General features: G+C 38.9%; 1 protein-coding gene across 1 annotated transcript in view; it reads right to left on the bottom strand.

Moving 5' to 3' along the window:
- The window catches only part of DOCK1 (dedicator of cytokinesis 1), a 332,981-nt gene that overhangs the window by 21,513 nt on the left and 296,761 nt on the right, over positions 1-14,707 (bottom strand). The window contains exons 45-48 of the mRNA XM_085299124.1: positions 13,190-13,366; positions 12,049-12,132; positions 7,319-7,456; positions 3,603-3,748 (exon numbers count right to left, since the gene is read on the bottom strand). Of these exons, the coding sequence (XP_085155250.1) occupies positions 3,603-3,748; positions 7,319-7,456; positions 12,049-12,132; positions 13,190-13,366 (545 nt within the window). The remainder of the gene's footprint in view (positions 1-3,602; positions 3,749-7,318; positions 7,457-12,048; positions 12,133-13,189; positions 13,367-14,707) is intronic.

Raw genomic sequence — 14,707 nt, 5'->3', positions numbered from 1 at the left:
TCGAATGCTTGCAACTTGGCCAAATTACAGTACATTTCCATGGAAGAAACTCAAGAGCGAAAAGGTCGGATGGATTTTCAGTTTAACTGTTTCACTGGCAATAACTGAGGGTTAACTTCCAAAGAGCAGATGGGTTTTCACAGCGGGAACACTCCTTACCCGAAGCAACTGCCAAACAGGCACATGCTTCCCGCACGTGAAAATAAGTGATGCTGATAGAGCGCTATCATCACCTGGAAGTTTTACACTCCATCACTACTTTTTTATTCCGGCTATGATGAAAARAAAATCCTTAGGGGTGTAATGAACTTCTAGAGGAAAGCATTTTTGTTTTAGGAGTTTTTATTTTTTTTTTTTTAAGAGAAAGAACTATTCCGAATAATATAGGGACCTTTTTAGCTGTTTTTTTAAATCCGTAATTTAAACAAAGCTCTCCTCTGTTCCACCTTTTTTAATGACTAGCTTAAACAGGAGGGAAAGAGACATTTTCCTTTTGACTAACTAAAACTATTCTTAGCCAGGCCTAGAATATTTTAATAATTTTCTTTGCATTATAAACTACTAAAAAACATAGCCCAGCTAAAATTACGCTAACAGATTTTAAGATGATGTCACAAATCATATCACATTACAAACCAAGCCAAATCAGAAAACCTCAGAGAGGAACTAGCTTATTTTATATAATTGGAAAAATATTTAGTAAGCCAYGATGATGTACGCCTGCATAGGCCCCAATCTTGCACTGCGAGACAACCACAGACAATTTCTAAYTAAGTTACCCTAATCACTGCTATTAGCATCAACATCCAGTGGAAAAAAAAAAAACCCTTATTTATGTTGTGTTACATCTGGGCTATTTTTTTTATTTATTATTTTAGTTTGAAACACTAAAAAAACCCTTCAGTTCTCAGCATAAGTTAACTCATTTTTTGGAAAGATATTCAAAACAGCACCTGCAGCAAYGAGCCCCTCCGTCACTGCTGTCATAACAGAAAGCCAACATCACATAAGTTGGAAAACAAGATCATAACACTTTGCTGTTACAGAGATTTCTTATCTCTCGGTATTGAAGTGCTTTACAGAAGACCTTTCAGCCCATTTTGCAGCTGGGAGAAGGACTTGCCCGCGGTCACRAAGTGCACTGGCGGCAATTGCTGCCGCAGCACGGGGCTCTCCTGGCTTGCATTCAGCCACCTGAAAGCTGCCTGGCTACATGCCGAAGTACAGGAAAAGTCATCTGCACGTGCTACCGCCTCGCGCACGGATTACAAGCTTACAGGAAGAACTGCCACCTTTTAGGCAATGATTAATTGCTTCCCTTCTACGCGTTACCATTGTTAGTACTATTAATTATTTGGATGCAATATATCAGCGATAAAACGAGCTAGTATCTGTCAGCATGCCATGCTCATACTTAAAGTACGTTCAGGCTTTCAAGATGTAGCAAATGGGATGTCACTGGGACTTACTGAGACTTCCCCTCTCCCAGCTCAGACTTAAGTGTTCCTGTGGATGCTTCCGAAGTCCCATTTTAAGCAGTGAATAAACCAAAGCTCCTTTCTTAAGGTCAGAGTGTTATTGATAAGTAGAGTTGGAAGTTGTAAATGCAAAATGCACACTATGTAAGTATCTGCTTTGAGTTTTTACCATTTAAAACCTAAAAAGCTGGGAGACAGCATAAAACATAAGTTGGGTGATCTGGGCAAAATGTTCCATSAGATCCATTTTTAATTGTTTTTCTTAGCTCCACCTCTAATCTCAGAAGTAACATAAGAGGAGTGGGGRGCTAGAAGGAGGGGATGGACAACTGACTATAGCTTCCTCCAGCTTTATAGTTGCAGACCACCCATATAATTCTCACTGTCTTTTGCCAGCTTTTAGAGGTCTTCTACTAGGTTATTCAATCTGATGATTTTCCTGCTCCACTGATCAAGCAGATGAGCACATTTGCAGGTTCCCTTGGTAATCAAATTTGCTCATTATGATGCCCTCATATTTATTACAACTATATTGCCCTGGGCTCCAAGCAGGAGCTGAGCTGCAAAGTGATCTTTGGGAGTCTAATTTTTGTGTTCATATTGAGTTGACCCATGAGATCCTCCTAAACTGCTAAGCAACACAGCCTATAACACAGCTGGGATGGAGATGCAAAAGTTAGCAAAATAACATTCAGCAAAGAAAGAAAAATGCATACAACCATTTTGAAAGGAAAAGAGAAAGAGGCAGAGGAAGCAYGAGAACAAACAAAAGATGAGACATGAAAGAGGAACACAAATAATCTTCCTCTTGGATACAATAAAGTTGCCCACTGGCCTAGGATGCTAGACATCCTCAAGTCCCAGCAAGACAACTTTAGGGATGAATTAGTCAAAATGCATTATCATCCCTGATACAAGTGTTGCTGTCCTGTTTTTTTACAAAGATGATTTACTGTGTGTATGTTGTAGAGGGTAATGTAATGAGATTTGAATAGCTCTCTGTTTGTACTTCATTCCCAATGGGCATATAAATTGTTTGTAATCAAGGTAAGTAWCACGCTGGTCCTTAGGTGCTGTACTTAGTTTTATTCAATGCTTTTGCTCTCTAGTCAGGTAATAACTCCCTCTGAAGGCGCACAAGGGACACCAACATTTCTAGCACATCGCTGCAATTTAGCAGTCCTTCAGGAGGCTTAAAAAACTGCCACTTGGTTAAATATTGAGTTTCTGCATTATGGCAATGTTGGGGTGGGGGAGAAGATAGATTGAAGGACATTGTGAGGCTGAACGGACAGCCCAGACAGAAAACGACTTCTTTCTTTCTTTCGAGGGATGCGACTGTGAGACAGGGCTTAGCAACAGAATTCCCAGGGCTTGTGTGAACTATCTTGCTAAGTCCTGAAGTACAAWCTTGCCGTAAGCAGCTTTTCCTCTGGCAGCAAAGTGAGAAGAAACGACTGAACAGTTAGCTAATGCCTTCCCTCTCCCAAGCTACACCTGTTTAACCCTACAAGACTGGCTGAACATGCATTTCATCCAACCCAGTGAAAGATCAGTTCTGAACCATATCATCTACAACGTTTCAAAACATGGTAATTCAGCTCCTGTTTGCTTAGGGATTTTTGTTCAAATGCTTGGAGTTTTTTGTTTTGTCTTAAACAGGACTGAGAGCAGCATTATTTTTATCTTGGTAAAAATAAAAAAAATATATATRTGTATGTGCGCACATATATACACTTATATGCATATATATACACRCACACACAAATATGCAAATGTATGTAAACACAAATATATATAAATATATATAAATAAAATCTAGTAGTATATCCTGAGATGAAAGTTCATATGAGGAATGCATATTTTCTTTTTAAGTAGTCAATGTTAGGTGTCATTTAACAACAGCATCCCCACTCCACATTAGTCAGTCACACTGTTGTGCCACATAAATGTTGGTGGGGCTTTGTGATGAGACACATCTGCAATAAAATACACCGGGAAACGACCCAACCGAAAACAGCGTTATCATCTGGAACAGCATGGTCACAGTCCTAAAAAGGTAAAGATTTGCATGCTAGATCTTGCTCTGCAAAGAAAAGCCCTTACGGATTATTTCTCACGTACCCRTCCGAGCCCGGTCTAGAAGGTGTGCTGTCCGATGAGATGGAGGACACCGATGCGACGGAGAGRGGTCGGGAAGACGAGGGCATGGTGAACGACCGCACCATCGACCGGGGCCGACTGCCTCGCCTGTCGTCCAGGCTGGGGGGCTGCGGGAAGAAACGCACGCTTTACTCCTTACGGCACGCGGCAAAAGTAATGCTGAGAGCTTCCATGGATTTTTTCTTAATATAAATCAYGTGCAATGGCAGTGACACCGACTCTAAATTTATACGTACATACAGAGTTTTAAATATTTTCTCATACTTCACTTGCTTCAATGGAATTTACAGGGCTTTTTTTCTTCCCCCATCTGGGCTTCAAAAAGTAACTTTTTACCTATCTCTGCAATGGAAATGATGTTTAGTATATTTAAAGCAAGCCATTTAAAATGATTCTTTTTTTTAAAAGAAAAAATGCACTAACTAGATCTTTATGTCAAGAAAGCCAATTTACAGAGTAACATCTTGGTTAAGAAGAAAATATATACGAAAGTTTCTTTTAAGTGCTGACAATTTTTGAGAGTCCTGAATATTTATACAAGCTTTGTTAGTCATTAATAACTGATATATGCATAAAATAATTGAGCTCCTTCAGACAACAAATAAGAACCTCATGCTGCTTAATTACAGGTAGATTTTCCACCCTGTCAACCACTGGTAAATTGGTACTGTACAAGGAAGACAGAAGCGATAAAACTCCATCAATCCTGACAACACTTAATAGCAGATAGAGTGAAACTAGAGAGATAACAGCACCCACGCTTGGCTTTCCAGACGCCAGCCATACGATGCCAAAGTATATTATTGAAGTAAGTGACACGCAAGTGCCATTAACGCCGATATCTGTCTTCTCCTTGGGAATAAATTACTATTTGATRTACTGTCTTCCTAAATACACTGGCAAGACGGCGCTTGAAGACCACAAAATGAACGAGGCTTGGAAGGACGCTATAAAGATGGGCAAGTCCCGTGTACGTTGTTAGCGTTGCCCGGTGAAAAATAAGTCGTTGCTACAGGAAACACCAAAGATGAATCTCTGACGAGATTTGGCCGGCTATAAAATTCAACAGGGTGCTTCCTTGGCCTATTCTGTCGCACCTGGTTCTGGGGACTCAGAGTGCAATGCCACGTTTTGGCCGGTCCCCCCAGCCGTGTGCGTAGTCCAAGACGTTCTGCGTCTCACCGAGRCCGAGCACAAAGCTGAAGCTTGCTCTCTCCTCATACCTCTATTTACCCATTCTTCAGATGAAACACCTGTAGGATTTTCCAGGGAGAACTTTGAAACCAAACTCWGATGCCCTTTATACTGGCGTGCTTCTGGCATAGCATCCGTAAGCTCACGGATATGCACCGAGAGAAACAAACCGTGCCGTAAACAGAGCTGGATGAAGACAGCCTTGGTTTAAAGCTGTGCTTAGGCTGCCTCTCTTAGGGGGTTCATTCCTTCAYGAAAAGCACATTTCAGTGATTGCTGCTCATCTAGGGACAGAAATAAAATTGGAGAACTTGCAATTGTTTTCCAATTTTCTTCCAATTTTGTTCATTTTCTCAATTTTATTTCTTAATTTATTAAGGACTAGATTGCAGAATAAAGAGTAGATTGCTGCAGGGGAAAAGCAATAACACAGGGAATAAGGAATATGTCATATCATTCCAGCTTTCTGCTATCTTGGGAACAGTCACTTTAATTCTTAGCCTAGCTGGGAGCTCCCATCCGATAATCTTGCCTTGGAAGATTTAAGGGTGGGAAAGCAGAAAAGGCATCAAGAAGGGCCAATTTTTTCTGTGATTCCCTCTCTATGAAATTGTGCTTCAGASGCCAACTTTTCAGGTACAAGACAAAAAAAAAGCAACTGCAAATACTTTTAGTCTCATGAGTACAGAGCTAACCTCCTAAATCTGAGCTACCTGTAGAACAGCAAAGTAACACCTGCCTGAATACATACATTAATGAACAGAGCACCTCCAAAAGCCACAAGCAAAGCCCAATTTAACAGTCGTGAAATCTGACATTTTCCTAAGGCACTACAGAATTCAACCTTCTTTTCCAAATGGAAGTCACCATTTACTCGCAGCTAAGCCTCTGACATTTGATAGCACGTCCTCTCCCTGATGGGACCTGTCTGCTGTGACCTGCTCACTGGCCTTCTTTTTACAAGGGAGTTAATGGGACCAGAGTACAACTGCCGTCTCTCTTTCCAGGCAGCTAGAGAAAAAGCAGGGCTGCAGAGGAGACGGCAGTCAGAAGTGCAGATGAAAGCTGGCAAGCTGCCCCTCCTGCGCAACAGGTCATGGTCTGCTGGTGATTTCCTTCATTTCTAAATGCTTTTGCTGTTAGGATCAGTGGATCTGTGCAATCTTAAAAATAAATTGTTGCTTTTTCTGGATGATTTGGTTTTATCAGTTCTTTTGGTGGAAACTGTTTTCTACTATAGGATATTCTCCAGTCCAATTTGGAGACAAGTCAGAAAACACGTGTTGCACATTCAAGTTTCTCATCCTACTTTCCTTTTCACAACAAAGCCTACAAAATGCAGTATGCAATGCTACTGTCAGTGCTGCCAGTAGATAGGGCATAAAACTAGCCCCAGCAGTCTTCAGCTGGGACATCAACTCAGCATACTCAGCCTTAAAACACCAATTGCTTCTCTATTCCTAGGTTTTTTAAAATTGATTCATAAAATAGCATCTGATCCATGTGGCTTTTTATAGGATTACCAGTTATATTGTCAATTAAGGTGGTGTCTGATAGCTTTTGGCCTTCCTCCCTTATGTGCAACAAATACATTTAAAGCAGAACAAAATCTAATTGGAAACAGTACCAAATTCTTGTTTGTGCCTGGAAGAGGAAGCAGAAGCAAAAACTGAAAATAGCGTGATTGAATGATGGAAGCATTGCCTCCAGCACTACTAAATTCATCAAGTAGCTGCTACCTATTGCCTCCCTAAACTTAGGCAGGTGGCACAATACGGGAAAATCAGAGACGTCAACTACACTTAAGAGCAGCCCACTACTGGAGAGCAGCACAGTCCTGACATCTAAAAAGGAACTAAAACATCATGAAGGTGACATTCAGCTCTAGAACCACCACGCTATGATCTCTTAATAGCAATTTTTAAAAGCAATTCCTTAAAAATGGAACACTGAAGAGCTGCCTTGACTTTCAAGRAACAGATTGAGGCAATTTAGAAATCCACTCTAAGAAATGAAGTAGCAAAGCTTTCTGGACAGGTCTTACAGCATCTGCTCGCTATTTAACGATTTGATGGTGTCAAGTCAAGACCACTGAGTACAACTGTGTCTGCCCCAGGTAGGCAGGTACGACATAGTACAGACCACAGCATCAGTAACCAGAGACACCCTTGGTACAACCCTGTGTGACATCCAGGTTTGATGTGCAACACATGGCCAACCGCAACACCTTCTGAGAGCCTGTTTCTGGAATTTTTGAGGTTGTGAAGAGAAGGATGTCCATGTCCAAMACCGGATTTAATTCCATCACTGGTATAACTCCTACACTAGAAGGAAATCACTATGCTCTGTAGGATACTTAATTAATCCTGCATTAATACTGCTTCTTTTAATCAGTGGGAATTATAATAGAGAAATACAAAGTTAAATGCAATTTACAGTAATTCCAACTATCTTTTGAAGCATAAAGTTTGCAGATAACTTACAACAGTTCTGACACCATACTGCTTTTCTACTTTTTCCTTAAGCTGCTTAAAGCAGGCTTCCATCCGCTCATGGAACGGCCTCAGCGCTTCAGTCACCTTCTCTCCATGAATTCGGATGCCTTCAGCCAGGAAGGGAATCTGGGAATCAGAATGGGATTACAATTAGCATGCTGGTCTTCTGCAAGTGAAGGATTAGCACAAGTCTTCTGCATATATTGCAGGAGGAATGAAAAATCTATGGAATAATAATTGAAAAAAAAGCATATGAAGCACAACATAACAAAAAAGGTAGTTGAAGAATGTTACACTTAATTTCCTTTTTCTCCGCTACAGTCCTTTTAAAATTAACACCTCCATCGTTCTGCCCAGCGATCACGTAGTAGGGGCACAGCCAAATAGATCTGAGAGCACAAATATTCCTGTTATGTTATACTAACAAGCCCCSGTATGTGCTGTTCTTTAAAACAGCATACTGATGACTGATGACTCGCAAACTAGGTTATTAACGTTAGTCTTTTCTCAGCCTCCTGAGGATAAAAACTCGAAGAAGAAAATACTTATGTTTGCTTTAATGAATGCTATTTCTAAAACTGCAAAGGAGCTACATCCCTGTACGTTCACGCGTATATTACACAACAATATTTATTAAAAAAATTTATAGCTCTCTCTATAAAAAGCTGCATTTCTCCTCAGCACAATTATTTTATTTTCTCTGAGAACAAAACAGGAGAGAAAGGATTAAATTAATTCTCTTTTGTAACTGAAAGTAATCATTTATCTGCAAGGCTTCTGTCACAAAATATCCATGCCAACACAGGATTATATAATTAGTTCATAGTGTGGAGGTGTAGCTGACCTTTTAAAATGTTTTGAGAGAGACATTTTCATTCCCACAGCTATCCAGACATACCATTAGAGCTTTCTATCTCGAGCTTAGGAAAAATATTTCCTCTTCCAGGTCCGTTTCAGCCCACGCATTGCTCTGATTCCAACTTAGATATTCTCTGCAGCAATCAAGCTAAGAAGCTGCTTCTTAATAATTTATAATTAAATCATAATACTGATTAAAAACAGATTTTTCTAATAAGACTGAGCAGCAATCAGAATGAGTAGCTTTATTAGTAAGGAGGATAATAAACACACAGATGAATTACAGATGAACGGGCTCAAGAAGTCTCATCAAGATGATTCCATGTGCTTTGCTACTATTTAACAGGGCACAGCTGTTACTTCCTTTGGTAGTTTTTTGAGGGGGAAAAAAAGGACAATATTTTTCACTGTAGCTACTTTTATTTATAGYCATATGGATTTGTACTCCACAAAGATTAAACATTAAAATCAGCTAACTTCTCTGCTCTAGGTAAGGAAACGAATTTGAAAATGTTCATAAATATCAAATTCTGACACTCTTGTTTTGAAGAAGTAAGTGGTCAAATGGCTGATTTATTTAAACAGACTTGCTGACAGAGCGGACAGCTCTGAGATCATTTTCACAARGAGAGAAAATGCACGAATGAGCCTCTACCATGGAGCCAGCATCTCAAGTTTAGGAAAATCGGGCAGTATGAAGTAATTTTTTTTTTTTTGGGGGGGGTAGGTAAATGCTGTAGTCAGAGAAAAATATGTAGCTGCTTCCTTTTTGAAAGAAGKAAAGCTGCAAAGATGTTTGTCCAGCTTAAGAGAAGGCACCAACCACACGTGAARGAAAGGAGAGGAGACCTGCCAGGAGAGGAGGAGGAAGCGGCTTGTCATTCCCTAGGGGAAATCCTTGCTTTACCGGGAGCTAAATTTCACAAACCTCCTGCTCCTTTGCTACAGAATTCCTGCCAGGCTTCCTAGTCTGAATATTTGACCCTCTCTGCCCAAGACTAGTATTTTAAACATTTATCAGCTATATTAGAAAGTACTTTCAGACTGTTTTTCCATTTCTGCTTCAACTTCTACTAATTTCAGAATTCCTCCTGCTGTTCCTGCTCCTCTTCAGACACGGATGCAGCAAAATCTGCTTAGAAGTGATGCCAAATTTTACACCTGAATTAATCTTCGTAGCATGAGGAGACAGAGGCAGATGCTGTAACAGTCACTCCATCATCTGCTCATTTGACTTTGGAGCAAGGGATGGGTTTGCTTATGGGTTTATTTTAAAATACCCTAACAGGGCGCCCTCAGCTTTGGACAGGTAATGAAAAAGTAAAGATAACACTAAGTAGCTGAACCTAAATGAGAACAGAAAGCAGCTCAAGACAACATTTATTCTATAATTCTTTGTTGATTCTAAAATTTCATAAAGCTGTATTGCAGCTTAATACTACTGCTTAATTTTTTTTTTWWAAAAAATTTCATTTTCTGCTCATCTGAACAGTATTAAAAAGGTACCTATGCGTTAATGATTACACAGCTTAAAATAAAATCCTTTGAGAAAATATGCTTTTAAAACTATTAATTTTTGCATGCTACAATCTTTTAGTGATGTAGAAGCAGCACAAGATTACTAGTGTGATGTACTAGCTGTCGTACGCTGTAAATACATTGGCTAAATGTGGAGTGATTAAAGGCATCGGCGTGGATGTCGTTACCTTTATGTTAGAATAAAAGATCAGCTTCAAATGATGTAGTTGCAGRAAATAATTTTTTCTAAGTGAAAAAGCACTAACTTGGACAAAAATGGACATTACGTTACTAATGATATTAGCTGAAAAAATCATAAGCGGAGAGAAAKGTACAATTAAAATTCAGAGGAGTTATGAAAGGCCCATGTCCTGACAGGCAGGAGTTCCACAGGGCGACTGAGACAAAGGCAAGGTAAGGGGCAGAAAAAATAGTCAGCTGATAATATGATTGTCAGACTACTATTTCATATATCCAGATTGATTTAGACTGCAYAAAGAAAATCTCTATGTGATTACAAAACCCCAAGAACCTCAGTACAYGTTATTGAAAAAATGAAAACTCATTTTTACTCTCAATCACTGCCAAGACATGGATGAATGCAAACCACTGACTTAGACTGGAAAGTTTCCATAACAACTCTCTCTCATTATATAATCCAATATTTAGAAGTAAGCTTCCCTCCCTCCTATAACGTTATGCTGTATGTATTGTGAAAACTGTGAAATATTTTTAGAAGAGGTTTAAGTCTTAGGTTGCACAAYATGTATACCAAAAGACCACGCRAATTCAAAAAGCACTGATTTCCACCGTGAAATGGCTGGACCTTCCAGTGGAAAGCATTTCAGATAATGAATAGTTTCTCTCCCTCTTTCTCGGTTCCTATTGTTTGGAATTAAAATACTGATGGGAAATTATGTACTTAAAACCACTGAATAATTAAAATAAAATGTGATTATGAATACATATTTTGAAACAGTAGTCTTATTTTAATACACAAATGTCAGCAAAGTGAATCTTTGCTGAGGAAAAACGTGTCTGTAATTCATTTAAAATATAGCTATTAGAGGAAAAGACAGAGCTGACAGAAAGTTAGTCTTCTGGGATCAAATTATTTTCCTCTACAGAACTTAAAAGCTCCTAGAATCCTATCTTCTGTAAAAGTTCCCAGGGAAAAAAAATAAATAAATAGACAGAATTTTGGCAGACCAAAAGAGTTTTTATTCAGTGGTCGTTTTATGACCTTCAGAGGAATATTTTGTTTTTTGTTTTCAGTATTGTATCTTTGGTTTTACTACCTCTAAAATTGAATCCTCTAGAAATGTAAATTTTCTCCTTTATTACAAAGGCAGAATTGAATATAAAAAGACAATGATGTACTTTCTTCTTTTGGAGGAAAAACATTCCTAGTCACACTGGCATTTTTTACTTATCAGAAAATTCTCTTGAGACCACTGAAAAAAGGTCAGCATACTGCTACGGGACAAAACTGGAATTGTTTCCTGCTTGTCCCGCAAAATATTCTTTTTTCAGTACGTGGAAATCCAGTTCTTGTCACAAGAAGGATCCTGCTTTGTTTCCGGCACTGGTCTGCAAATCCGGGCACTATTCCTGGCTCAGAAAATATTACCTGTGTGAACTTCTATTTAAGTGACTTTTGCTCTGGCCAATAATCATAAAAATACCAGGTGATTTCATCACACGTTAGGGCGTTTATGGAGCAGCAGTATTTTTATACCATGCTAAGTTACACAGAGAGCACATCAAACATTTCACAGAACATCTAGATGAATTTACTATCTAGTTCCACATGGAAGTTAATTTTAGCAATTCCCACATTTAAGATTCTGTGCTAAAAGGTACTGTAAGTGTACACTTACAACGTAATAAAAGCAAAATATGCTGCTTGAAGAAAGAAGAGAACCTGTGAAGAAACTGYCGGTGTGTAGGAGGAGAAGGTGAGATTCAGGGTTACGCATTTCAACCCTTAGCTTTTCGATTTATGAAATTAACTTCAGGAAACTAAAACGCAAAACCGACTTACCAGTAATGCTAACCAACGTTATTACAAGATATTTTCTCATTTCAGGGACGTGGGATATTTTTTCACTATATTGTGKTTTAAAAAGAAAGGTTAATCATGTTTGGTACTTGTGGGTTTATCAAATGACAAATTATGTCATATTTGAAAAGATGAACTTTAGCTCATGTTCCAAGACAGTGTAAATGCCGAAGAAGTGTATACAGGGTGAACAGTTTGATGTCTGAATTTTCTCAAAAATGACACTAAGCTGTCTTTGCAGGGCAGCTGGCCCCGACRAACTTGACTTAAAAATTTTTACCTGCCAAGCTATCAGATCCTTCAGTTTTTCAATCTTGTCATGGTCTTCTGGGTGTTCRTGCATATATTTTTCAGTAAAAAATGCCTAGATAGGAGAGAAAAATGAGCAGTTTTTTTTTCAGAAAATGAATTGACACCTGCTACTAAGGAAGAATTACCTGAAGCAAAGATAGATGAATCAAACAGCGTTACAAAATAGCAGTAACAACTACAAATACGAGTTGAAAATCAAGGAAAGAGAGAGAGAATTTAACAATATCTTAAGATCAAGATATCCATCTTTCGTGATCAGTAAAGTGGGCAGATGATTGCATGGTGAAGAAGACCCAAACTGCTCATCGAGCGAGCAGCACCGCTGAGCAATTCGGCCTGTGCATTACTCTTGCAGAGGAGCTCCTAGTAGATGAAGTGGGCCAGAATTACTGAAGGACAGAAACAATCTGATGACAGCTTAAGTCAGCATGTACTTACTTAATTTATGTTATTAAGACACGTTGCCTGTGTATGCCAGCTTAATATGGTTAATTTTCACAACAGGAATAATTAATAAAGTGTTTATTTTCCCGACATTAGTATCTCGTTCCATATAACTTTTAACAATTTACTTGTAACAAGCCGTTAAGATGATTCAGAGAGATTTGCAACTGGCTGGTATCTCAGAAGTCATCTCTTTTACTTGATTAATCCTTACAAATTCATGTATTTGAAAGTAAATGAGAAAATTGCAATCAGCTACTTTTGTCACTGAAGTTCACCCAGAAATTCCTGCTTTGGCTCCGATGTCCAGTTGCATTAGAGCGCGCATTTAAGATGTCATCCATCTCGCTTTGTAACTCCAGTGAGCAACCATCCACCACATGTCTACACGAATTTTCTGGCAGCTAAAATATGCTTGCTGCTAAACATCTTTTACTTCAAATTTGGAAGGGCAAAAATGTATCCAGAAATATCAGAAATACACAGAAGGCATTGAAAGATGTAGGTTCTAGGCAGCGTTCTGCAGAGCGTGTATAATACTCGTGTTGCTCATACGCAAACGCAAACACGCACAGGTATGCGCATGCACACGCTTTCCACAGCCTTACAGGAGAGTCCAGGTCCAAAGAGGTGACACAGGACAGGACAGGTGATTCTGACATTACCTTTTCGTAGTTTGTGAACCCTCCCATGACCGCAGGATCCACAATGCCGTTAAGAAGCATAGACAGAGGGTTAATAGGTAGATTTGGATCATTCAGATGCTGTTGAATCATATTATTGATCTTGTCGTTTGTTAATTGCATAGTTTCTATTGCATTTTCCAGTGGACTGATTTCAACCTAAAAAAACAACAAAAGGAGGTTTTAATTAAGGAATAGAGCTTTWACTGGCCAGGCCACTTCAACAGAGSTAGCTGTCTAGCTAACCACCATGGTTTGAAACATTTCAGAAGTTYCACAGAAAAGATATTTAACTAGTAAWCAATAGAAAGGGTTATGTTGGGCAGTTAGGTGTTCGGTGTATCTATCTATCTATCTACCTATCCATATCATAACTAGTACGATTACCAGTATTGATGGAGAAAGTCAAATGCACTTCACTGTTAAAGTAGAGAWTAGATCTCAGAAGTGTAACAAAGCAAAAAATTTAGAAAGGCTCTGACAGAACTCATGAGATGTTTTTGAAAGATTATGGAGAACACCACAAATTAACCCTAAGTTTTAGAAGTGCGAAGAAAAATCCAGCTTAATGCAACAATAAGAAAGAAAGAACTTAATGTGCATTTTCTGATGGAAAAAGTAGTCTTAAGAAGCTCAAAAATCAAGAAGGTATTTTTGCAGGAATTATTYTGGTGTACTTCCAGGGAAATAGAATTTAGTATGTTGACGAGATGGCTTCTACACTACACACCACACTTTCTTCCACAAGGTCACGTTTTCTTCTCCCTAACTTAGATAACTGAAGTACAAAATTTTCTTTCTCAGGTAGTCTTGAYTTCAATGAAAAGCAATCCTCCAATGCCTTAATGGGGTGAAGTAGTTCTCATACTGTGTAAAACTTGGTTTATTTTAACYGACGGATCTCCAGCTACTATGTATGACCAGATACCGTGTCCGTGGCAATGGTGGTTGTTTATATTGACAAATAGGTTAAAATACTTAAAATGTACCTCAAATATGCATATTTAGTGAGTGGACTAAAAAACCCTCCACTAACTAGCAGGAAGCCACAATACAGAAAGGCCTCACTGGAAGACTGAAGTCACAGTCTACTTGCATTTAAAAAATAATGTGGTAGGAATAGAGAAGAAAGGTTAATTGGGGCCTGTGAGGAAAATGCAAGTGTATATTTGATTACACCCTAATTTACATAAATGCTACATAAACAAAGCAGCACTTCTACCTAGCTATCAGTTGCTTAACGTGTTGCTGAGAACCACTTATAATCAAATACTTTTAGTTGTTACTCTTACACCTGCCATCTGATTACATCAAGGATGTTTTAATTAGCATTTTTAAAAGTATGCCTGGTGAATTATTTTAAGGAGGGAAGGTAACAAGCCTATCGGCGCTGTTACATCTGCTGCCCAGCACAGACCCAAACGCTTGCAAGAGGACGGCCTCTGACAGCCAGAGTCAGACAAAATAAGTGAGACCCTATTCGGCGTTTCAGTCCTCAAG

This window comes from Rhea americana, unplaced genomic scaffold (genome assembly GCF_003343005.1).
Source record: "Rhea americana isolate MKP2758 unplaced genomic scaffold, rheAme1 scaffold_145, whole genome shotgun sequence".
In the NCBI taxonomy this organism is placed as follows: Eukaryota; Metazoa; Chordata; class Aves; order Rheiformes; family Rheidae; genus Rhea; species Rhea americana.
The sequence above is the reverse complement of the archived record's forward strand: the minus strand, read 5'-3'. Positions and strand labels throughout refer to the sequence as shown.